General features: G+C 35.2%; 1 protein-coding gene across 2 annotated transcripts in view; it reads left to right on the top strand.

Moving 5' to 3' along the window:
* Positions 1-24,411, top strand: part of LOC148661891 (contactin-3-like) — a 79,540-nt gene extending 55,129 nt beyond the window's left edge. The window contains exons 14-23 of one of the 2 annotated variants that reach the window (XR_015939639.1): positions 2,649-2,766; positions 10,370-10,528; positions 11,664-11,813; positions 12,216-12,286; positions 15,122-15,356; positions 15,983-16,098; positions 16,805-16,991; positions 17,275-17,398; positions 18,565-18,730; positions 19,254-24,411. Coding sequence is in view for 1 of the 2 variants with exons in the window: in XM_088636346.1 (XP_088492472.1) it covers positions 2,649-2,766; positions 10,370-10,528; positions 11,664-11,813; positions 12,216-12,286; positions 15,122-15,356; positions 15,983-16,098; positions 16,805-16,991; positions 17,275-17,387; positions 18,565-18,730; positions 19,254-19,351 (1,413 nt within the window). In the remaining variant the exon portion in view is untranslated. The remainder of the gene's footprint in view (positions 1-2,648; positions 2,767-10,369; positions 10,529-11,663; positions 11,814-12,215; positions 12,287-15,121; positions 15,357-15,982; positions 16,099-16,804; positions 16,992-17,274; positions 17,399-18,564; positions 18,731-19,253) is intronic. The other variant, XM_088636346.1, reaches the window with a different exon arrangement.
* The last annotated feature ends 1,812 nt before the right edge of the window (positions 24,412-26,223 follow it).

Here is a 26,223-nt window from a genome sequence, read left to right as displayed (position 1 = left end):
TTTAATAGACCAGTTAATTTTAAAAGCACCTCTTATTTTATTTTGTTTTATAATAACAAGGCTTTGTTGTGACTTTGTTTTTTTCTAAAAGCAATGGTTCACTTTATTAGTGTACTGTAAAATGTTTTTATTGCATATCATAATTTAATTAATAATTGGATTTTATTTCTTTATATGTTGTTTCTACCTCAACGTAACTCATGAAAATGAATGCACACTTATTTTTAATGCAAATATAAATTATTTCAATCAATCAATTTAGAAACACTCTGAAATTTTAATACCAATGACTTTATTATTCAGAGAGAAAGATGCGTATCTTTTTTTTTTCAAAAGAACAGGATATTAATATTAAAAGCACAGCACTATCTAAACATCTTGTGCTCCAAAATAATTTGGAAATGACTCAGACAGCATTGACATAGAGAAAAGTCATGACATATTTGCTTACATTGTTAATTAGAAATCTATAAGCCTTCATAAATTAGATTGGTCTACTCTGCATGGAAAATGTTATTAATTCAAGAGACGCCAGAGTCTGCAGATCATACCAGGTTACTACAGTACAATACAGGCTAAGTGTGTGTGCAAGTTCAGTACTAAACTAAGGAGGTGCACATAAGGAAAATTGGCATACTGTACCAACAGTTTATTGAGAAGATCAAGAATGATATTTTAAAGTTAGCTGAACTAATTAGTACATTATGTTTCTGGAAAGGATAATTAAAAATCTAGTTTCTCTTCTGAAAGTGTCTATTGAATGAGACGGAGGTCCTGAAAAATTGAAAATATTTCGAACACCAAAAAAGAGACATAAGTAAAATATTTTATCATTGCTTAATCATTTGAAATTCAAAATGGGAACAAAATGGAACAACTTGTACAATAATCATAACATAAACACATTTCGTTAATATATTCATAACAACCAAATATGGTATTTATATGCACATATAATTAAAGCCAATTCTCCCATAGATTCAACGCTCCAGATATAGCAGTTTCCTTCATCAGCATTTATCAATAAATGGTAAAATAGAACATATCAATATCTGAGTGCATCTATACTTAATATTTGATTATATGTTTGAAGATACAGTACCGAAAAGGTTTTGAAATGACTGTGCTGTTTTGTGTAGTGGAGTAAGGTCATTTGGAAAATGCACTAGACACTTGGGGTCGTAACACTTATATATAAGGAAAAGAATTAACCATTAATTTACCATTTGCTTCCTGCCAGTCACACGGAAAGAGAGGCATGAAGGCCCATTTTTTTCCCTTTCTAATAGAAGGTAGCCTCAAGCAGTATTAATATTGCTTTACTTTATCACTGCTTTACAGTCAACATTACAGATCCCCAGATGCTCTTTTGAAAAGGCAAGGTTGCTAACTCCAGGGTCATGGCCCAAACCCATATAGGTTAATAAAATCTGGCCTGCCTAAATTCTTTCCAACCTGATTACTTCTTGGATAAACCGTTGTTGGACCCATTCTTCTTCTGGGCAATTCTTGGCATGCGTTGCTGTGTGATATAATGCCATAGAATAACTATTTTGCATTTCCCAAGAGCTGGCTCCACTTCAGTATAAAATTGTTGGCTTGGCTGTGGCAGCATTGTGAAGTACTGTACTTACTGTAGTGATGCAAGTACTATACATAGGAAAAGGCTTTACCTTCATGTTAAGTTACATTTTTAATGTACATACAGTATTGTGTCTTTTCATAGGGAAAGCAAACAAGATACATATTTTTCATTGACAGATAATTCATAATTCTTTTGAACTCTCGTGATTTGTCCTTGGTGCCCTTTTAGCTAGAACGTTTTGTCCTCTCCTGGAAATTCTTTATCCCTGACTAAATTTACTTGTATTTTAGAAATGCAAATTAGAAAAAAATATTTACACAGGTTTATTCTTTAATAGTGTCTCCAAAGAGAAAAACATATTTATAAATTCAGTCCAGGAGCTGATGTGTGTAAGATATTATTACGCTGTGTGTTTGACCATTTTCTTCTTACTTGCTTATATAATTAAGATTTAATTAGCATCATCCTTCCAATTAAATATTGTGTATTTTCTTTCCTTGGTACTTGTACACTGTACCCTTCTTCTTGGCTATATAATACTTGCAAAGCCTCCAGGCTGGGCCAATGTGAATATTTGTTTAAGTCTGGCATTTTACAGAGCACAGCAGACATTTATATTAGTTTTCCAGGCATCTGAGGATTATAAAGCTTTCTTCATCTTATTCACCTCCCCTGAAGGTTGCATCACTAAACGTTTTGGGAGTGTTCCAATTTACCAAATTTGCATTTTCCACAGCTATATTAAGATATTTTTTAGGGTGTTTTTTATCATTGATTTTGCTCAAAAATATGCACAGTGAATTTTTTTTCCATTATTGACCACTTTTTACATCCAATATAAAACATACAGTATGAATATTTAAACACTGGAACAGCAGTTTACCATTAATTATATTTCAATACTGCAAATTAGTCTGTTGTAATTCTGTTCAAAATCTAATTTATATTTTTCTGCTTTTTTGTTGTATTTTATGTAAGTACAAATTTGGCATATATATATATATATATTCATGGTTATCAATTTAGTATAAGCTTTTTGAACATGTGTTAATTTGCCTTTCAGAGTATAGCAGGAGATCTGATGATCCGAAACATCCAATTGAATCATGCTGGAAAATATGTCTGTCTTGTAAATACAGATGTAGAAAGTTTGTCATCTGCAGCCGTACTAATTGTAAAAGGTAAGTGACTGGACTGCAAAAGTATCCAGGCAAACAGAATGGTTAATCTAGATAAAATAACAGTTCAAATTAACCGATTCACTGATATAAAAATACTGATAAAAACAGACTGGAAAATATAAAGATAACATCCTTCACGGTGATGGGATGAAGGTAAAAGCTTGGCGGGTTGTGCCAATGTTTTGCCTTCAAGCCTTTAAAGTATTTTTTTTTAACTGTCAAGCAGGCATATTGCATTACTGTTTATCCAAATCAATCTGTGTTAGGTTTAAATATTTAAAATCGAAGGGGAGGAGAAAAGTGCATTTCCCATTGCCTATTGATCATGAGATAACTGACATGGATGTTTATGTGGAGCCCTAAATGGATACAAAATAATTTGTATGATCACTAAAGAAGAAAACAGGGATGCATTTCTTTCTGGCTTTAATTTTAATTTTGACTGGGAACTTGATGATTACTTCATAGTTCCATAGGTTTTCTTGTTTAGTTTAACATGGTTTTCCCTTGAATTCTATCATGTACAGAAGTGCCACACTTTCTTTTTACAATTTCATCAATTCACTCTAAGCAATAGGAGCAAATTATAATTTATGATTATAATGAATTGATGCAGAAATTGCAATTCAGATTGTGTGTTCATTAGGTACATGGTAACAAGACAACCTTATCAAACCTGTTTATCAAAGCTAGCTAATACGTTTAAGAATGATGAATACCTTTCAATTAAACTTAGTCAAGCTAAATACAGTAGATACAGCAGATGCTAAGCTAGGATTTAAACTGTTGAGAGGCACGTAGATATTAGAAAGATCAAACTATACTGTAAAGTTTCTTGGTTTAAAATCAAATAAAAGAGATTAATTTATCAGGAGGCCACAGAAAACCAGATATTCAGTAATGAGAGGAACAATGAATTTGGCAATTCATTTTGAAAGTTATTAGCAGATCCACATTTTATTGTGAAAATCATACTGAAAGCTGAAGAGTAAAAATGCAGTTGTTTTTTCTGCCTTTTAATAATTTCAGTTTCAAACTGACAATACATGAATGCATTGTAAAAGCAAATAAATTATCTCACTCTAAAGCACAACAGTGACATATTCAGCTCTATTCTGTTCATTGTGCTCTATATGCTACTCTGATGTTTTAATATGCATTTAGAATACATTTGGAATCCCAGGAGTTGAGCTGAATCATACTGTGAATTATATTAAACAATTGTTTTCCAGTCCTGGTCCTGAAGTACCTGTGTGCTTCATTTTATTTTCTTCTGCCTCAGCTTTTGATTAATGTAGCTTATTGAACTTTTAATTGAACTATTTGCTTCTATAAATCAGCCCTTTTAGACCATGCATAATAAGAAAAGGTTGGGATTTAGCAATAACCCTGTCTTGGAAGCTGTGTTCACAAACCTTTTCATTGTTGATTACTTGATGTTGGAATTTAGACAATGGTACATAACTAAGAATGCTTATGATGTGAATGTTTGGCTCAGTGGCACTCCCTCCTGAACATAATTAATTTATAATAAATTAACAAAATCATTATTATTTTTTAGAAATTATAGGAAAGCAACAACTTACATGCTTGAAATAGAATTTCTTTTTAATATTTCCTGGAATTAATTGGCAAAAAAATAATTACTGTTATAACAAAGACATAACTGCAGAAAATAGACAAAAACCAACCAGTTGGTTCAATTCAGTGTTCAATAACCTTAATTAATCAAGTACTCAACTGGAACAAAAACCAGAAGGCTCAGGGGTACTTCAGGACTAGGACTGAGAAACACTGCATTAAAGGATTCTTAATTATAGCATTAACAGAGGATTCACACAGCTGGAACACTCCTAGAAGGCTCCTGGTGCAGGAAGAAAAAAAATAAAGACATTGGAAACAACAAAGTGCATTGTTATTAATCACTTACATAAGACATTGCCTTATAAAATTTGTATCTGTCATATGATATACTGTATGAGTAAAATATGTTTATTTGTGAATCAGTGAATCTGCAAAATATTGTAATAGGTAAATTAATAATAATGTATAATGTATGTTCTGTAAATGAATACATAAATGTGTGCATTTATGAGCTTCTTGAAAATTAAGCAAGGACATGCATACAGAAGATTAAATTGATAAATTATAGCTACTATTGCCTAACATAAGATTAGTGGTGTACCTGAAGGCAGTCTCTAGACTAAAGCTCAGGATCTAAATGGTATTCATGTTTTAATAAAACATTGTGTGGAACTCTGAACAGGTGGAAAAAGAACTTCAGTTATAAGTACTATAATATTATTAGCACCATATTTCAACCCTATCTCAGTGGTTGACTGATTGTGGGAGGCTGAAGACCTGGCAGCTGTGGACAATTGTAGAGGACATGCCGTGCCTGACCAAACAATTACCTTTGGACGGTAATTGTAGCAAGCAAGATGCATGAGCTATCATGTTGCCCTGGTGCAGCAGATTGGCCAAGATCAGCCACAGAGCAGGAGCAGGATTACAAGAAGGAAAGCTACCTGATGGCAAGAGCATTGTCTCCTGCCTACAAAGCAGCAGCAAGGAGCAGATTGATCAAATGAGGAAATAACAGTGTTACTGGATGGTCCTGCTGAGTGGAATGGCCTGCATATAACTATTGTTGCAATACAGCTGTAAATTCTCATTAACATTGTCTCCACCATCATCATTTTTCAATCTGGGAATTCAGTCTGCAGTTTTAAGGGCTGAAGATGCTGGGAAGAGACAGAAGTGACAGGACAATACAGTCCATGATACAACTGCAAGTGTTGGAGGCCCAGGCTGGGACACATGCCATCAATCATGAGTTCTGATTGGCACATGTGGAGGACCCACGCTTTCCTGGGCCTGGATCTCCAGGAGCCAATTTGTACTTAGGAGCTTGCATGTTTTCCAACAAGATGGGAGACAAGGCCAGTCCTAAATCTACAGTATATTTCCAGGGCCATCAGAAGAACTTTGTTTGGAAGAAAAGTAAATCGTTCTTTTTTCAGATAACAGAGGAAGACAGACAGCTGAATAGAGATACAGGTCGATGGTTATGTCAGAGATACCATTGCCACTAACAGCGCTGTTCTTGATGTGTCAAGATAGACCCTCAAAAACTTTTTTTAAGCATTAAAAAAATGTGCTTTAAGCATTAACAGTTGAAGTACCATGCTGATCTCCTGGCTATGGCCATTGAGCAGTAGCATAGTTTAGAAAGGGACAAAAATCCCTCTGAAAAAAAAAGTGACAATAGCAGTCTGTCACCCTTGCATGAGCAGCACAGGAAGAAGGTGTTCTCCAGGCCCACAACAAGGCCTCTGTCTTGACCTGCTCCGCCAGCAGCTCTGTGAGAGTGCTGCTGCATGAAAGATGTTGCCTCCAGTGAAGCAGACGACCCTGCTTGTCAGCTGGGACTGAGGACTACTTCCACTCAGAGCACTGCAGAGCAAAAAGGATGCAGGAGGCATTGGCCTTCTAAGGGAAACTATAAGTTTATACCAGTCAGGGGTTTGAAATACTGTAGAAGCAGTAAGAAATGGCTATAGAGGATTTGTGGCAGCAGTGTTGGGAGGGGCTGTTGGTGTCAGAGAAAACACAGCTGAAAGACTGTGAGAGTTTCAGCACATTTTAATACTCTTGATAAGGACTTTACCTGTGCCAATCTAGTACAGCATCAAATTAACACTTCTCAGTAAACAAGTGGAAAATGGATGGCTGAGTTTTCAGAGAGGCTCTGGTTATTTAGCTCAGGAATGGACTTTTAGTTTCTGTGTGGACTTGAGTTAAAAAAAAACTTCACCTGTAATGATTTATATTTATTCCTTGAGATCAATGAGGTGCTGGGCTACATCTCTGGTTTACAGTGGTTTATTTCTCTTCAATCTAAGAAATAGGTATTGGTAGATAAAACAAATGATAGAAGTGGCCCGAAGAATGGTTGCTCACAGGGAAGGGAACTGCACAATTTCAAGCCATTGTGTTATTGTGTTGTGCCCCAAGCTTCTTTTGGGCCTTGGCCTCTCTAACTGTCTTAGTTTATGCTGTCTACCTTGGTGGCCTACCAGCAAATTTTGATGAGGCATTGAAGAACATGTAGCCCGTGTTTGTCTGACTAAATGCAGTAGGACTTCCAGAAATGTGACTTCCTCTGACAGAAGACCAAGAAATTGAGGAATGTACAGTAGCTTAGCTAGAAGGGGAAGCCCATAACCTACAAAAAGTAATAAAAACATAAGAACAATTAAAAATTAGAAATTACAAGAGGTTATAAATGAGGGGAGACTATCTGGCCCATCTTGCTTATTTAATTTTATTTTCAGTAGGTAATTGACCCATTCATCTCATCTACCCACTTCCCTGATGATGCCAGCGTATCGCTTAAATCAGGAAAATAGTTGGGCAGCCTGATGGAGATTCCCACAACCCATGGTATAAAGAAATGTCTCCTTTTCTGTTTTAAATGCACATTTTCAAAGTTTCTATATCTCTTCTCTGATTTGTGCTCACAGCTGATTCTGAAGACGTTCTTTGGATCAACTTTGTCTATGATGATTTTGAATACCTGAATTGAAGCCCCTTGTTGTCTTCTCTGTTCACCACAGAAAACAAAAGAGAGACAGGCAATTGAAACTGCACTGCAGTGGCTTGTCCTCCTTTTACCGTTGCCGCGGAAAGCAGGCTAATACTGCTGGAATGATACATGGGGACAGTGAAGGAGACACACCTCTCCAGGGAAAGATGGGATGGGGACTGTAGTCATAATAGGAACAGTTACGACCACACTTTTTCATGATAAACAGATTATTGAGATTGTAGCAATATTGTTTTAAATAAATTAAGGTTCATGCAATATGATTTGCAACAGGTACTACAGGTGTCTATATACAGTAAGCCTATAGTGTTATCATACATCTCTAAGTGACAAGAAAGAGCAATAGCAAGGAGACATATGTGAAACTACTGTAGAAGCCACCGGTAAAAGTTATCAAACAATTGCAATTTAAAGCTCAAATAGTAAAGAAATATGTTTTTTATCAAACAACCACCAAATTAGTCAATGTTTTTTTTGTTAGACATTTATATACAGTATAAATGGACAGCTCCAGAATACAGTCTTCTATCACATAAATTAAATACTGCTAGCACGTTTTATAGTTAAAATATCTTTGATTTTCTAACATAACATTATCTAGAACTTTGCAATTGAGTTAAAAAATGTTATCATGCACCTTTTAAAAAGCAACTTTTAAACATAAATAATGTAACAAAGTGCACTTATACAGTAGCTCTACCTTAGTGAACTTGAATATTGTTGCTTACTGCACAGAGCATAACATGTATTGGTTCATGAAATAATAACAAATGACATATTTTTTTGCTGTTGACCATGCATCACAAATATGTAGCTGTTTTAATGTAATGCCTGTATTTCTGAGGCTCTTTCTGCCTGATCAAGAGAAAAAGTGAACAGCTCAGAAGGATTGCAGATCTGATACATGGGTAATTAGGGGAAAGATAATGTTACTGAAAAAGTCACATTTTTTAAACCAGTGTTCTTGAAATCTCATAAGCACCCTAATTAGAACTGCCACTTGGCCAGTGACTTTTTTGTGCATTTATTTTTATTTTTTGCCAGGAAACCAATTAAAAAACCCATTCTTGTATAGACATGGGAAGTCAGGTAGACATTACAGTATCTTGATATTTGGCAGGGATAACAAATATTATGCACCACCGCTACAGTACTCACTCACTACATTTTAGGTATATTGAAGCAAAAAAAAATGACTGCTAACTGTCTCTGCCAACAGCAGGCAAGTGATCTCACACATTTTTGAGTGTAGGGGTTTGACTCAAATCTGGTTATATTAAGTTAATTCTCTTTTAGTTGAGGGCTTGCTTTATAAAAAAAACAAGCATACAGTATATTTTTGATGGTTTTTATGTAAGGGCAGCACAATGGCACAGTGATCAGCATTGCTGCCTAGCAGTACTGGGGTCCTGGGTTCAGTTCCTGAAGTTCTGTCTGCATGCAGTTTTGATGTTCTCCCTGTCTTTGCGTGGGTTTCCTCCAGGTGCTCCTGTGTCTTCCTACAATTGAAAGACATATTGGTAGGTGAATTGGCTTGTGGGAAATTTGGTCCTGGTGTGAGTGTTTGTGCCACTGTGTGTAATGTGAAGTACTGGTATTCTGTCCAGGGTGTATAATGCCTTGCGCCCATTGCTTGTCGGAATAGGCACTGGCTCCCCCACAATCAAATATTGGATACAGCAATTAGAAAATGAATGGGTGTTTTTTTAACTATCAGGGTTGATGTTTAAAGACTGAATGTGACATACTATAGTGGAAAATATACAATAGCAGCAACTAACAATTACTGTATATGTATTCCATAATAAACATGACCGAGTCTATACCATTTAAGGAAATAGATTTTGCATGTGACCTTTAGAAAAGGTTAGAAGTCAAGAGTAAGGACCATTTTAGTATAACACATAGGATTTCTTCTATTTGACCAGAAGGACAGATTAAACCTTTTATTTGGCTGCCATTTCATGTGACCAATCAGCTTTATCCAGCTGTGGACTATAATTGCCAAAGCTAGTCTTCTGTGATTATACAAAAACTGTCCTATAAATACATGTTGCAGTGCGTGCATATTAAGCACACACGAAATATGATTGGATCACAGTGCCAATGTTTTCTAATGTCGGCTTGTTTAAAACGATCATGCTCTTGAGAGGCAACCTGTCGTGTTTGCATGTACCATGTTTCGTCCAAACTACCTTAAAATTGATTATTTTCATACAAAAGCAGCAGGTCCAATGGAAGGTTTACTGTATGTACTGTATGCTAAAACATTAATAAGCATTAATAAATTATTTTGGAGTACAGAGAGTATGTACCCAATTGCTTTTGTTACTTAATTATCAAAGGCACATGCCTGTGCATGTCATTGCTTAATATACAGTTTGTAAGCTATGTACAGAACAGTCAGCTACTGCAGGGGTGACTTTTTGGCCATAATGTCCTGGCTGTATAGATGAGAGGGGTTACTAATAAAAATGAGATATTGGATGGTGCTTGGCAGGAGCTGGTTTGTTGACACCTGCCTGAAATAAGGTCCCATGTCAAGTTACACCAGAATGGTATAAATAAGGGTGCCCCTGTGTGGGCTAGGAAAATTGTGTGTTAGATTTAATCATGTCTCTGCGTATCTCATCTCTTGCCCTGTTGTTTGATCAGTTAACTTTAGGGCACTGTTATGCTTTTATTGGAATAAACTTGCTCTTGTTGTTAAAATCCTCTGAATTCATTTCAGACATATTAAAGGAGTGTATTATGATTGATAGTGGTGATATGACATTGTAAGTAAAAAAGACAGATGCACATACAGTATACAGTCTTGCATATTGAATCTGAAATTTTCCTTGCCTAGTGTTTTTATAGTAAAAGAATTGCTGCAAATACTTAATTTTAGAAAATTTATGTTTTCTCATATCTTCTGTGACACACTGAAGAACAAAAGGGTATGTGGTGATATCATTTTAAAACTAACTTTGGATTTTGTTTTGATTGAGTCAGGTCCCCCAGGCCCTCCAGAAGCTGTAACAGTGGAAGAGATCACAGACAGCACAGCTCAGCTATCCTGGAGGCCAGGGAGAGACAATGGAAGTCCTATTACTGGCTATATCATACAGGGGAGAACACCATTCACTGTGGGATGGCAGGCAATTGATACAGGTAAATGCTTCATCATATGAATCAGAACCTATATCCCACACTTAAGAAAGGTTACGAAGTATTTACTTACAACGTATTGTATATACTGTACATTTATAAAATATTAGTAAGTTCCATTTTACACATAGAACTTTAAACAACAACTCTTAAATTAATTTCAGACATGCTTATGAGTACAAACTCAGATCTATATAATTCTCATGTTCAATAGTTTCAGTAGTTTCAATGGGGGCTTAGTATGCCTTGAAAACATAATATCAAATCTCTTAAATAAAGGTCTGTGTCGACTACAGTGCATAGAGTACGTCCAATTGACTTTGAATTGTACTTAAGTAACTATATTTCACAGACCTTTGAATGCTAACAATTTATATGATTTATAAAACCTTTATCTCACTTTTGCACAAAATATATTGAGTCTTTTACCAGCAATTCAAGAGTTTTGATATGCAGCAGTAATAAGATGGGAGACACTCATGTTCTACCTAGAAAATGTAAGACCACTTGTTTATAAATTGGAATTAAATGATGTACTTAGCTAACTGGGTTAGAAAAAAATTGCATAGTTAGCCAACATACTGGGTTAGAATAATGTTTTTAGTGTTCAGGTGATTCTGACTACATATTTAAACACATTGGTTTCCCTGACTGAATTGTTCATACAGTATAAATGGATTTAACACGATGGTCACTGTTGACAAACATTGAGGAATGATGGAATTAAGCATACTGATTTTTTGTTTTTAAAGAGGAAAGTCGGTGAAGCACAATAAAAAAAAATGCTTCACTTAAGTGCTAAAATACAGTATGGGTTCAAGCCTGCAGGGAAGCTAGCTGGCATTAAAATATAACGAGCCCATTCCTTTTACTTTGGTGTGTCAATAGCCTGTCTACATTCCAGCCTTGTGTTCACAAACATGTGTCCACTAGCCTACTAGCAAGCCCAGGAGCTGATTATGAATGCTTTGTAGGACTAAGAATCAGAATTTTAATCTAGAGCTATCGTAGGCATCGTAGGCTAAAAAGTGATTTTATTTCTATGAAATACATGTTCTTTGGTCCAGCACAAACAATAATGCTGCAGCGATAGTAATTTAGTTCTTAAAACATCCCTAACTTCATTTCTTTCCCTTAGTTCCTGAGGTTATTGATGGCAATACATTAACAGCCACAGTAGTGGATCTAAATGCATGGGTGGAGTATGAATTTCGTGTAGTGGCAAGTAACAGTGTTGGAGTTGGGGAACCTAGTCCACCATCAATCAAAACTCGAACAGAAGATGCAGGTGAAAATCTTTTTTGTTCATCCATGTCAACGGAAGTTATTTAAAGTATGACAACAAATCAGATTTGATTTCAAAAGCTACATGACTACAAATTATGTGCCAAATATGAAAGTCAAAACATCCATTTTGAAAAGCTAAGTAACTTCTTTTACTGGATTTGAAAGTTTTCCAAATATTGAATGTTATTACCTTCATGGTCTTTAAGGTGCATTCTATGCAGAATGCTGAACTGACAGCAAAGCTTTAGTAATGTTTATTGACTTTACTTCAGGGTTGACATTATAGGGATGTTTTTAACAAGCAATTAATACTGTATATCCTGAAAATAAAATAGTATACTGTTATATGTTAATCCCAATTAAAGAATACAAGTATACATGCTTATCTCTTTTTTTCTTACAGTTCCTGACACAGCTCCTACTGATGTAAGCGGAGGTGGTGGCATTAAGACAGAATTAGTAATAACATGGGAGGTAAGTGATCTATCACCGCTTTATTTCACTCCAATGATAGGTAATGAATGACATCTGTTTAATAGCTCACAATTGTGTGAAGGTTTTGTACTGCCCCCGCCAAAGTCAGTAGTTTGCACTTCGTGGATGTGCAATTTAGCTCAGGATTAGAAAGTATTTCATTTAGATTGTCTTAGCTGTCAAATATAAGAAGCAACAAAAATGGAAGATGGTTTTGTTTGCTTTCCCAGTGCTTTTATTGAGAATTGGCCTGTAATATAAACCAAAGTATCAGTTTACTTATTTATTGATCATACTTTTTTAATTGATGTAAAAATCAATTAAATTATACTTCAAACTCTTAGTCTACATACTGTACTGGAACCTTGCCAACTACACTACATAATTTGTCTGCTCTTCTATTCTGTAATGTGTGAACGCTTGTGATATTTTTTATTAACATAATCTTATTTTTAATCTTTTCAACTCAAAAAACAATGAATAAAAAACCATACAAAAAAAAGGAAAAAGAGTTTCCTCATACCACAAAATCCCCCATCATCCTCATAGTTACCTTCCTCCCCACCCTCACACAAACACCCTCTTGAGTTTCCATTTATGGACCTACAAATGAGCTACTATAGAAGTCTTTTGCAAAGAGGCCTTGACTCCAAGCACTCCAGACTCCCCAGTTCTCTTCACTGTGACCATGAATTCTGGAAGTCTAGAGCTTCATCTAAATAATGTTAGGATAGACCAGGATCCCGTAAGGCCAAGGGCAGGAAGATGCAGTCAAATCTGTTTCTGCTACTGTGACAGGTTAGGATTAGAGTTATCATCTAGCAGGCCTAAAAGATGAGAAAAGAGAATTGTTATGATGAAGTTTGCTCTGGCTGACAGCTGCGGCTAAAAGAAAGGCACACAATCCATCAACAGATGCTTGGTGATTTCTGTAGTCTGATAGAGATCGCTGAGTGAACAGGTAAAAACAAAAGTGGTGTAGAGGGAAAATACAGAAAGTCAGGAGGCAGAGCTGGATCCAGAAAAGGAAGAAAACTAGTTTTGCAGGAAGGATGATTAGCCACAGAGAAGTTTCCAGCAGGCATGTCCTGGTAACTTGATTAGGAATCAGGAGAAGGGTTATAAGTAGAGCTAGTTTGTAAGAACAGAGAGATGCAAAGATAGAACAAAGTGTAGCGGTAACTGGAAGCTTAAATGACATAGCATCTTCCACAATGGCAGTTCAGATGTTTAATAGGAAGTCAGGTCCAATTAGATGAGGTGCTGGCTTGGTAGAAAGAAGTGTGACTCAGCACACGAACCGAGCATGTAGGAATTGGAGTCCCGTGAGGAAGCTGTTCATATGGGAAAGAGCTACATCTCTCGTGGGTACCTCAGGTCAGGCCATGACAAGAATCTACTTAATTAAGATAATGTACAAAATAGAAAATTCACTTGATTCCAGAACTGGACAATTTAAAAACCATGGAAAATGCTTCCCACAGCATCTCTCAGGTTAGAGCCCCAGGAACTAGCTTCAACATGGATCCAGCGGACCGGAATGACCCCTTCGCCTTTTTTCAACAGCAGTCCCAGGCTCTTGGACAACTGAATGCAGCAGTTCACCGATTAGTGGACCACGCCACCCATCCACCACCCTAACCCGTGGCACCCATGCCAGACATTCTCTTGTTGCCACTACTAGCCCTTTACTCCTCCCCACTCCGGAAAAATCTGAGGGAGATCCTGCGAAACTTCAGAGTTTTTTAACCCAGTGTTGGATGGCTTACCACAAATCCCCATTTTCTGGACGTCAACCACGTCCATCTTCCCCTCGACTCATTGATGGCTCACCCACCTGTACGGTGAATAAGATCTTAGGCTCCCGCCAATTCCCGATAGACTGGGACGGTTACAGTACAGAAGAACGATCGTGGGTTTCAGAGGCTGATATCCTGGACTTAAACATCATTGAAGACGTTTTTCATACCCATCCACGTTTGACTAGTAGGGCGTCAGGAGCCGCCCCTGGGGGGGTTACTGTTACGCATTACGCACACGCCTCAGACCGGTCTCACATTAACCACGAGCACTGTGTTTAACAAACGCTCATGCCATAACTAATTTACCTATCACCATTCACTCCCGTCACTATTTTAGTTCCCCTTTTTCTCACTTACCCGCTCACTAGTGTGGATTCTCCATGAGCTCCCTAGTGCGCGTTATATGCTCTTGCTATCTAATCATTATCAGACCATATTGCTTGTCTCCTCATTTACAATTTAGTCTTGTGATTCGGATTGTTACTCTCCTGCTGTCTAACCGCTATCAGACCTTTTTGCTTGTTTCGTGGTTTACAGTATGTCTTAGCCTTGTGATTTGGATTGGAACTCTCAGTGTTCTCTCTCCTGCGTCCAGCACAGGATCCATACTCCCTTTCCTGCCTCCTTGTTACACTCCCTTTCTAGAATATTATTCACTCCAATACACAAAACTGGGAAAAAGTGGGAAAAAGAGGAAATCTAGAACTGAAGAAATTTTAAGTGAGGAGGCACTTTTTTATAATGGAGATGTGATTTTAAATAGAATGCAAATAATGTATACATCTGTTGAAGTCTATGTCTACCTGTTTAAAGGTGTTATAAGGTGTCTTTTCTATTATCTGTGATCTACTTGTATCACTGTTTTCACTGTATAGTATATAAGGTGTAGATTCAGCATGTAGTGTATGAGGTGCTAAGAGTCTTTATTATGTCCCTAACAGGTTCCTATATATTTGTATGAATGTATAGAAGTAAGAACATGTCTTTTTTGTATTTGTTTTAATATCACTATAGTTTTGTGTTTTGCTCATAGCCCATCCCTGAGGAACTACAAAACGGTGAAGGTTTTGGATACATCGTTGCATTTCGACCCGCCTCCACAGTGACGTGGACACGAGTGATTATAACCACACCAGGAATAGCTCGATATGTCTATCGAAATGACAGCATTTCACCATTTTCTCCTTTTGATGTAAAGGTTGGAGCATTCAATAACAAAGGAGAAGGGCCTTTCAGTCCTATAGTAACTGTATATTCTGCTGAAGAAGGTAAGTATAAAATAGCTTCATGTCTAAGACAGTGACAATGACCAAATGCCATATCTACACATTCATAAACCTGCTACAAAAAATAAAATTAAAAATAAAAAAAAGACTTGAGACAAAGATGACACATCTCTGAGGAAATATTGAGCAAAAATGTATTATTAGAAATTCATCCATACACAACTGGTCGTTTGGCCTTGTGAATCCGCATTGTCTGATGCAGACAATCATGAAAAACTCTGATATTTATATCAATGGCACTCAGATGCCACAGGAGAATTGAGCAATTGTGCATTTCGGTTTTCATTTTAATATGACAGGACCTGAAAAAATAAGCTATTTCAGAAATTAATTTGATTTTACAGATTAAACAATTATGGGTGCCAACTTTAGATTAGTTATTGCTCCAATGCATACATTAAAAGATGCTTTGTGGCACCTAATTTCTGAGAGTAGCTTACTGTGCTAATTTAATTTGTCTTGCAGATAATATTCTTTCATGTCAGTTGCAGCTCCAATTAAAATTAAAGAGAAACAATTGTATACTTATTCATGTATTAATGAAATACCTATTTTTCTCTGTGAGGAGCAAGCCTTCCAGTGCAGCTTGTCTTTTCAATTTTTTTTAGAACCCAGTGCAGCACCAGAGATAGTTTCAGCAAAAAGTGTTTCTGCTTCACAAATTGAAGTTGTCTGGCAGGCTCTTTCCTCAAAGATGACCTCTGGAAGGGTGCTTGGATATGAGGTATTATGTCTTTCTTTCACTGTAATGAACACCCAAAATGGCACCTCTTGAGCATTAGTTTGTGAAATACTTTTTGATGGCTAATGGGATCTAGAGCGTACAGTACATCACAGGTTCCCTTAGAGACATCTTCGTCGAAAAAGCATTGAATACCTTGGTCTAAAGTTACTGAGGCCTCTGCAACAGCATATTGATGCCAATAAAACCATTCTCATCTTTTTATTTTTTTCTATGTGAAAAGTGCACTGTAGTTTCATCAAATGCTCTTTCTATTTCCATCACCTTTGCTCCAAAGTATGCAGTCCTTGTGTTGCCATGGCACCAGTAATGCCAAACTACAGAACTAGTGCTATTATGTCATTGAAGATGATTTGGTAAAAGGAATAGAAAAACTGTATTTTTTATCCTGTAAGTTGTGCTAAAATGAAAACCTAGGTATTGACATTCCAGGCTTGTTCTTTCTAAAAAAGCTATTGAACATTGACACTTTCAAGTTGTGTGCTTCATATTTAATTTGTGAAATCAGGCCAAGCAGACAAGCAATAAAATTGGGAAACTGTGTACACTATATATTACACTGTAAGTACGATATTGCTCTTTCCAAAATGAGGATTTTTTATATCAAAAGTGGCTCATTCAACTATAATATTGTTGTAAAACAGCAAGGATAATTGACTTACCTCTGGCTTTGTCTCTTTTTCCACAGGTTGTGTACATGGAATATGACTCAAAACCTGATACTATAGGGAAAGTAAGGGTATATGGGAATCAGACATCAGTTAATATTACTGGTTTGAAAGGAAACAGCTTATATAACATAGCAGTGAATGCATTTAATACTGCTGGAACAGGCCCTTCTTCTGTTTCATTTAACGTCACAACCAAAAAACCACGTGAGTGCTTTTAAAATACTCCGTACAGTACTGTACTTACAACTATAGCAGTTTATCTGACAAGCTTTCTTCTGTTTTGTTTGACTGTATAACTGCTTGTGCAAAATGAAAAACTACTGTAGGCATAATGTCCTGTAGAAGACAAACTAATGCTAAAATATGTTTTTTTTTTTCAAATTGTTCACTGAAAAGGGTTAAATGCCAAAACTATTTACTTCTAAAGTAAGGATACAGATAAAACATCTATCATGTGATTTGTATTAACCAATTCACTTCCTTTTAGCACCAAGTCAACCTCCATCAAATATTGAGTGGAACCTGATTGGCTTAAAGCTAACTTTAAGCTGGGATCCTGTGACAGCAATGGAAAATGAGTCTGAAGTCACAGGGTATCAAGTAAGTAACAGGTATATACTTATATTAGAGATCTGTTTTTTGGCTTATTTTTCAAAATGTATTTCAGATTATTGCCTCCTGTGAATTAGCATGGTCGGAAAGCAAAAACGTTCTACAGATGTAGACACATAAAACTACAAAAGAAACAAATAATTGGGTTTTAACCTGTTCGCCTGCCATAATAATCACATATGAATAACTCATCCTTGCAAAAGTAGTGGGTGTTATCCAGAATAGGAAGATGTAATTTTGGTCCCGGACTACTGAGTTTGTTTGTCATCTCAGACCTTAATTTAACTTAATTAACCAATTAAATATATGAGAAGAAACATCTAGCTGTGTCTTCGGGGTTGTAATCAGGTGCTTGTATAAATGTTTCTCTAAAACCAGCAGGAATCTGGCACTCAAGGACTAGGGTGGTCTACCTCATGTGAAATGATGAGGAATAAATGAAAGAGTTATAAAGCAGTAGCAGACCAGGCCTCTTGTGTGTCAATTCAGACAGTTTGAAGGGTTCAAAGGCTGTGGTTCATGTACTGTATAAGCAATCATCAAAAAGTGCAGGTTTTAAAAACTTCTAAACTAAAAGAAGAGATACAGTAACAGATGTCCTGATGTGTGAGAAGATAATTTAGACATACTGTAGACGTCGGTGAAGATTTAAGGCAATCAATGCAACAATGGATGTGAATCAATCCACTTTTGTTATGAAAGTAAACAGTATATACAGTAGACAGTCCTTTTTTATGCACATTACATGCTTTATTCTACTGCCTTTAATGAAAAAGATCTTCCATTGTCTCTTAATCCTACTTTAAAACCTCACCATAACTGATAGTGCAAACTGAATCAGGTAAATCCTGAACAATGTCAACCTCAGCCTTCCCTTGAAAAAAAAAATCAAAAAGTACTGTATTTGATTTATTTAAATTGCAATGCTTTCAAGATTAGGTTTTGAAATAATGGAACGATTACTTAAAGAACTGCAAATCATTTCCCATTGGATTTTCAAAACAGATTGTATAACTTTTGAAGAAATGGAGACAAATTTTGTATTCATTATAAAGGATATTATAAAACTGAAAACAGCATTCCTGAGTGCATAAAATAGATGGAAAAAGAAAAGGATTTGTTTACAGGGATGTACTGTATAGTATATTTTTCTGTTGATACTCAGGTATTATTCAGAAGATACAAAAGCAACATTGTTAATATACTCACAACTAACAAGACCACTGTGGATCTGAACCTTGCTGCACACGATGACTATCTAATACAGGTTAAAGCCTTAAGTGAAGGAGGAGAGGGAGCTGGGAGTGAACAAATTAGGATTCATAAACTAAGTAAGTGTGAGCTATTTCTGTTTATTTTACTTTTTTAAACAGCTATGGTTTTGATATCTTCATCACCTTATTACTCCTATAACTTATCTTATCTTATCTTAAGTGATCTTATCTCTTATCTCTCTTAACTGTCCATGTATTAAAATGACTATACGGAAGTTTTGTACAGACATCAAAGGATTGCACTATGAGCTGCATATGGCACTGTAGCATTGTTGTACATAAAATGAAACAATGTCATATTATTATCTCCTATGAAAACATAGGTAGATTTTCATTGGGATTTGTACATGGCTTTGCATTTGTTTGTCAATTTGTTTCCAGTAGTTTCCTTGTAAAACTATTATAATACATTTCTAAAGTATGTTTACTATACAACAACATAATCCAACCAGTGTAACAAACCAGTGCAAAACATGGTAAAATCATGGTAAACGTGTGATACCCATGTTAAAACTCATATTTCAGTGACGGTAAACTGTAATCCTGGCCACAAACTCCTACTGTTCTTATTTCTTTACAGGCATGAGTGCTAGAGGCTCCAGTACGTCAACTTTCAATGCCTTCACCCTTTCGGTGGTCCTCATAGTACTGTTTTCTACAGTCAGATCTACATTGTGAGATACCTAAAGTTTTTCAAATGCCTAGACTATCGTATATTGTACCTTTCTGAATGCACCAGAAGCTTTTTATTACCCTTTAGTTCTTTGATCAGCTCCATTATGAATTCTTATTGCTATTTTGTGTATTTAACATTTTTGAAAGGGTTTGATAGCAAGTATAACATAACATGGTGATACACTCAGAGAAACTGGGATAGAGTGCATGTTGCTTATTAAATCTATTACCAAGTTATGTTATACTTGCCTTTAAAACCATTTGAAAATTTCAGTTCAATATACTTGTGTTAAATATACATGGGTCCATGAGGGAATGGTGGTATACCAGTTTATTTTGAGCTTAGATTATCCTTCAAGATGATAAATGCCTTAATTCCATTTACGTACATACCAAAGTAGTTTAACATACACACAAAATCATTATTGTGCTACTGACAATATTTTTGTGTAGGTTTAAAATAAATCCAAATTCAAGCCATTTGTACATGACAGCATGGACTCAATTTAAATGTCTTAAGGCAGAAATTTGACAATTTAAACACATTAATGTGTATCATTATCCCTAATTAAGAAAACCGGTCTGGAATGGGATTTCCAAACGTTAGTGTTTGCGTATCTTGTGTATCTTGATCTAAAGAAAGTATCTAAAGAACTGATCAAATGAAATATTTCATGATTTAGTAAAATAGTTGTTAAATGAGGCAACTGTGTTTGGAATTTCCTCATTTCATCAAAATTATGTTGCTTTTAGTATGGTATCATTAAGTTTAATTTTTATTCAGTTTCTTGCCATTTACCTTTAGGTTTTGACCCATACAATACATGCCCTAAAGAAAGCAAAATAACAGTACTATTCATCAAACAAAAGCTTTTTCTGAAACTGTATTATAGAATATCATAAGCAGATTATTCCAGTTTAGTTGCTCTTTTGTGGACATACTGTATATATTTACAGAAGGTGCTATGATATCTGTTTTTTTATTTTCAAAACAAAGAGATTCACCCTTGTATTCACAAAGCTTTTTCCATAAATTCAGAGATAACACCATTTTTAGGGTTAGAAATCTCCACATAATGCAAGTAATCAATAACTTACTCCTCAACAGAATGTATAAAAAACTAATTATTTTTAGTTATTAGTTGAACTACAATTAATTATTATTGCATTACTTATTAATAACTGCATTTTAATTTTGTTCCTTTTAGAATAGTGTCAGTAATATGGGCCACATTTATGTGAAAACTTCACTCTAGTTTCAGGAGTACAAAATATTGCTATTTCCCAAAATGATATCAAGAACCTTCAGCAGACATTTGCTTGTGCTAACCATCGATCGAATGTTTTTGTTCGATTTGAACTTCATACGAAGGTATCACTGGAAAGAATGTCATTAAAGACATCTTAACTCAAATTCAGAAAAAAGCATTAAATTAACTTCTTTTTCATTTCCTCCTTTCGGCTAACTATTGCAAATGTTTTACATTGGTGTGAGCATGCCTTAAGGTACAACAATTTTATATATCTAAATATATATATAACAAACATTTATAATCTCTTCTTGCACAAGTTTCTTAAAGGCCTCACTTTTTCAGATAAAATTGTTGCACAACCCTACCAAAGGATAATACCCATGTAAAACTAATGTGAGACTCCGACTGAGTGACTTAGAAACAATTTAGAATTAACAGCCTGTAGAAATGTTAACAGAATTCCCATTAGGTGTTCTGAACATCAGCACTCGGAATCTAAGTAGAAGTTTGTATCTTAGCTTAAAGATTCACTTCAGTACAATTAAATTGTTTGTTTCATAGTTCAGGAAAATAAACCTTCTGTTTTCCCAACAATAATTATAGTTGACATTGACATTGATGCTTCATAAGCACTGGCTGCTGACTGTTTTCTTCCGTTGTATATCAGGGGTCTAAAACTCAATTCCTGGAGGGCCTAGTGTCTTCTGATTTTAGTTCCAGCTGAGCTCTAAGTGACGTTGTCTAATTATTTAAATGCATAACTGTAGTATTTAACCAGGCTCTGAGGTGTAGTGAATTGAATGTCTTTTCAACAGTAAGAAACCCTAAGAACAATCCTATATGACTAAATATCTTAATAATTAGGCTAAAGAATCTACAGTAATTGACAACTCAGAATGGAACAAAACCAGAAGACACTTTGCCCTCCAGGAAATGAATTTGAAACCTTTATGCAAATGAACACTTTGCAATGTTTTACGACATAAAATGTATAAATATTTCTCTCGTATAAGGATTCCACACACATTTCAGTGGTGTCAGATTGTGGTGATTTTAAGGAATTACATTACTGAGGGTATTTTCAACCAGGAATCCAGTGAGCCCTAAGGTTCTTCAGAGACTATCTAGCAGACCCCCCGAAACAGAATGGAAATTCTTCACTTACAGCGAAGTAGTGCTTTAAAACACCACTTTCCCCACACTGGATCTGCTCTAATGGCACTTATAGCAAACTGCTGGCCTGCAGTTATTCTTTTAATAATTCATATTTTACAGCTGCGTTGATATTAAGAATTGTTGACTTCAGTCTGACAGTTGGCTACTGTATGTTAATGTGTTATCTGGCTGTCGTTTGGGGAGGGACAATGCTTATTAGATTGGATTTCTTCAAAAGGACACCTTTGAAGATAATGCAGTGAAAAGCAAAATTAAAAGTTCTAGAAATGTTATAATCATCATTAACATACAGGTTTAAAATGTTTGTATTTGTTCAGCATTGTTTAAAATATTCTTGGGTGTTTCCAATTTTCAGTGGCATTCTATACCCTTGTAAAATAAGCCTTGCCCATTGTATTAGTAAAGTTAGAGCCTTCATCAGAAAATGGGACCATGATCTACTGTATAAGAAGTTTTCAGATCTTTATTCATCTAAATTTCTAGAAAGAATGAACATGGGACAAATGAAAGCTACTTTTAAGAAAGAAAACAGATGAAGCACACAAACATCAGATGGAAGATAATGCATACAGTACTATAGTAAGTATATTATGTAAAAATATGAAATAATTTATAAATACAAGGAAAAAATGGAAGGTATACAATGACACATGACTGATTATAATATCATCGAAACTACAGTCAACATGTCCCCATATGCAGTATAAGGTCTGCTGTTTTGTCATAATTAAGGAATTATTAAGACATCTGAATTAATTATAGCATGCTGGAAGTTTTCAGGTCCAGTGGAATTATGGCTGTTGTTATATCTAAACCTGTATCTTGCTGAGAAAAAGCTTGTGTGTCTTCTGTAGATCACATCCATCTGAATTGGGATTGGATAACCTGAAAATGTAAAAAAAATGAAAATATCATTTTTTCATTGAACTGCTGTAGGGTTGTGCCTTTATTTAACAAGTACTGTTATACCTGATAAAGGTTAAGTCTCACATTCCCATGGATGATACACTTTGTGCACATACATTGCACTTGATTTCAAAGTTGAAAGAAATCACAAGGGAATGAACCAAGGTGACACAGCACCCCTGTTCAGCTGCTGTTCATCCACTGGAACAGGTGTTCAGGCCTATGAGTCTGATTAAAGTCCTTAGCAGTTACCATTAGGTTGTCCTATCCACTCATTGTGTGATTTCATAAAGGCCTGTGTTCTTTGATTAGATTCTGCTGCAGTGAAGTCAATGGGATATTGATTTTCTCTCTTATTATTGCAGCTGTCACAATTTAGACAGTAGATTGACTGATGCCAGTGTACTTGTTGTGGGCATTTGTTTGACTGCCTATCTGTCTCTATCTGTCTCACTCTCTCCTGTTTTTATTCTACACATCACAAATCATAAATCATGCTGGGTCTTAAATGTAATCAGTCCTTTATCTGATGAAAAAGAGATGAACTAATAAAAAATCAAGCTTGTAATCTCTAAAAAATACATATGTGTATTAAGTAGCACTGCATTTCCTCATTAAAGATGAGAAGCTGTGTAATTAGATCATTATAACAGTTTCCCTTAGCATCCTCATGATTAAAAACATCAGCAACAACACAAAATGGTTTTACTAATAAGATTAAATCACGATGAATCTGTTTCTACTGTCTTTTGTCATTGACAATACAATATTGCTATTCAATCATTAAATATTAAATCTACCAATAGAATGGAAATTTGAAAAGAAGTAATACAGTATATACAAAAAGCAAATTTCCTTTCTAAGTTACCTTAAAGGTCAAGTGTTGGCACAAAAATAGGAACAAAAAATCTAAAATTAGCAGATAAAACAACAGCATGTGTACATTCCAAAAAGATTCACCCACTTCTAATCTTATTTTCTGCATTTGAGGAAAGCATTCTGTACACAGTGAAAATTCAAAGCCATCAGTCACTGTATATAACACTTCCTTTCCATCCATTGATTACACATTTGTAAGCAAATATTTCAGTATTCTTTTTGTGAAAAGTGTTTTATGATTGATATCCCAAAATTTTGTAAAAAAAAAAACATAGTGGTCTTCTAGAAGTGGTAAAAGGATATAATAAGTTATGATATTATCTTACAGTAAGTAATGAGCACAAACATAAGACATATCGTATATTATTTGGGATAGACATCTGCAAAATTAAATTCTTGTACAGTTACTGTATATGTGATAAGAGTGGGAAAATGAGAGTTGTATAAGGAAAAATGCATTAACCCATAGTTCTCAGTGTTGACTAAGTCACCCATGTATGAAACACAGAACACCTGAACAATCAAAAGACAGAGTCTGCCAGTTTAAAAAATGGTATTTCCACAAAAGAGAAACAGTTGTCTTATTGGATAAATAGAATGAATATTATGTGTAAGAAAGGCAAACATACGTAATACGTTTTCAACACTTGGCCTTTAATTGTTAATACTGCTGTATTAATTCAATGTTTTCCCTATCTCTGTGAGATAGCTGATCCAAAAATATGGTGATTTCATATTGAAAAGTAATGGATTTGTCTTGTATACTAATGTTGTGCATGTAGAACATTGTTTGGTGCATTTGTGTAAAGTTTTATAATACTGTAACCTAATAAAATGTTTACAGCAGCATACTGCTTCTCTACATATTTATTATACATATAAGGTATACATTATATTTCACCTCAAGCTGTCAGACTGCTGACAGTTGTGAATTCCTTTGTTTGCTCAGCTGATGTTAAGCCATATAGTGTACTGTACATACCGTACTCTATCCATATTTAAGATTGTATCACAAGCTACAATATGTGTTAATGGTGACTCTATCTGAAATGCCATCAGTTTTTCACCCTAAACGTGGCAGAAACCACTTATTAACCTTATGTCTTTAAGAGTAGAAGGATTCTTAATACTTACATCATACACTCTGCCACTAAACACTGTCAGTATAGTAAAGAATAAATTAAAGCTTTATTCCTGAATATAACACTCTCTCTAAACACCTATTTTTCAGTCTGTAAAGCCTGCACCAATAATTTTTTGACAATTCTGAAATATTATTTTTTTAAGTAACAGAAATACACCAATCACAACTAAAAACACAGTACAGTTCTGACAAAGAGGCATGGGAACAGTCTTCATCTCAAATGATCAGGATAGTAATGGTTACAATCCATGTACAATTTTAAAATAGATTAGCTTGTGATTGAGGTTTTCAAACGTGGAAAAGGTACAGTATCATGCCATACTGCAGAGCTTTGATCAAGCTTGAGGTCCCTTGTAGAAAATAGACTAGACCTTCTTTTATACACAAACTGAAGCATTACTATTGTGAGCATTAGAGGAGATATTGGTACAGTATACACATAAACAAAACCTAAAAACTGTAAATTAATAACAATGCAGACTAGAAGTGAAGTTGCTGCAGCAAGGAGGTTCAAAGACATATTTGTTTTTTACAATTTTCTTTTATATGAAGAGTTTTCGAATAGATTTAAGGCTGAAGAACCGAACTAAAAATACCAGAGAACCAGGAAAATGTCAACAATATAGATTGAAATATATTTGGATCCGTGTATACCAGTGGCACTAACACACTGATATTTCATTGAACACCTTTGGTTAGAGGTTTTAATGAAAGAACAAATAATCATGGTTGTGATAACAGCCTTGTCAGGTTCCCCTTCCAGTATAGACTGAGATGATATTACTGACACTCGCTGCAGAAAAGTGGTTAGACTTTTGCATGTAGTGGGCTGCCGACCATGGAGGATTTTCAGCTTAGGTAGATAAAGCATAAAGCTCCACACTCCAAGATGAAGAAGAGATTTCTGCATTAGGGTAAAACATTTTCTGTGCTGTGCTGTGAAAGCAGAATAATTTCAGAAGCACCAAAGAGGACCTTTGTCTGAATTTCATGTCTGAATTATTGCTTTCCTAGATTTATTGTACATATGTCTAATTAAACATGACAGCTTTGACTTGATAATAATAAATGAATGTCTGAAACCAAAGTTTTCTACAAAACTCCATAAATAGTTCCAGTGATCAAATGTTTTCTTCTCATCTAAAGCAAGTACAGTATTATAGAAGAGCCAATTTAATGTGAACATTATCCAGAATATGGAAAAGAGGCCATATGTTTTCAGAAGCAAACTAGTCCTTCAAGAAGCCTGTCCAGTCATAAAGAATTAGGGGACACATGTACAGTATGTCTCTATCTGCTTAAAAGGGGCTTTTGTAAATATTTTTTTCCTGAGTTTCATATACTGTAGATAGCAGACTATAGCTAGAACATTGCAATGGGTGTTTGACTTAAAAAAAAAGCAAAATTACATCTGATACTTACAGTATCTTTATGGAAAGAGACAATAGAAAAAATGGTGATATTAGTATTTAAGGTACTGCTTGACACTACATCACTAGTAAGTAACAGTTCAGGTA

Source organism: Lepisosteus platostomus, chromosome 6, assembly GCF_059453375.1.
Source record: "Lepisosteus platostomus isolate fLepPlt1 chromosome 6, fLepPlt1.hap1, whole genome shotgun sequence".
Taxonomy (NCBI): domain Eukaryota; kingdom Metazoa; phylum Chordata; class Actinopteri; order Semionotiformes; family Lepisosteidae; genus Lepisosteus; species Lepisosteus platostomus.
The sequence above is the reverse complement of the archived record's forward strand: the minus strand, read 5'-3'. Positions and strand labels throughout refer to the sequence as shown.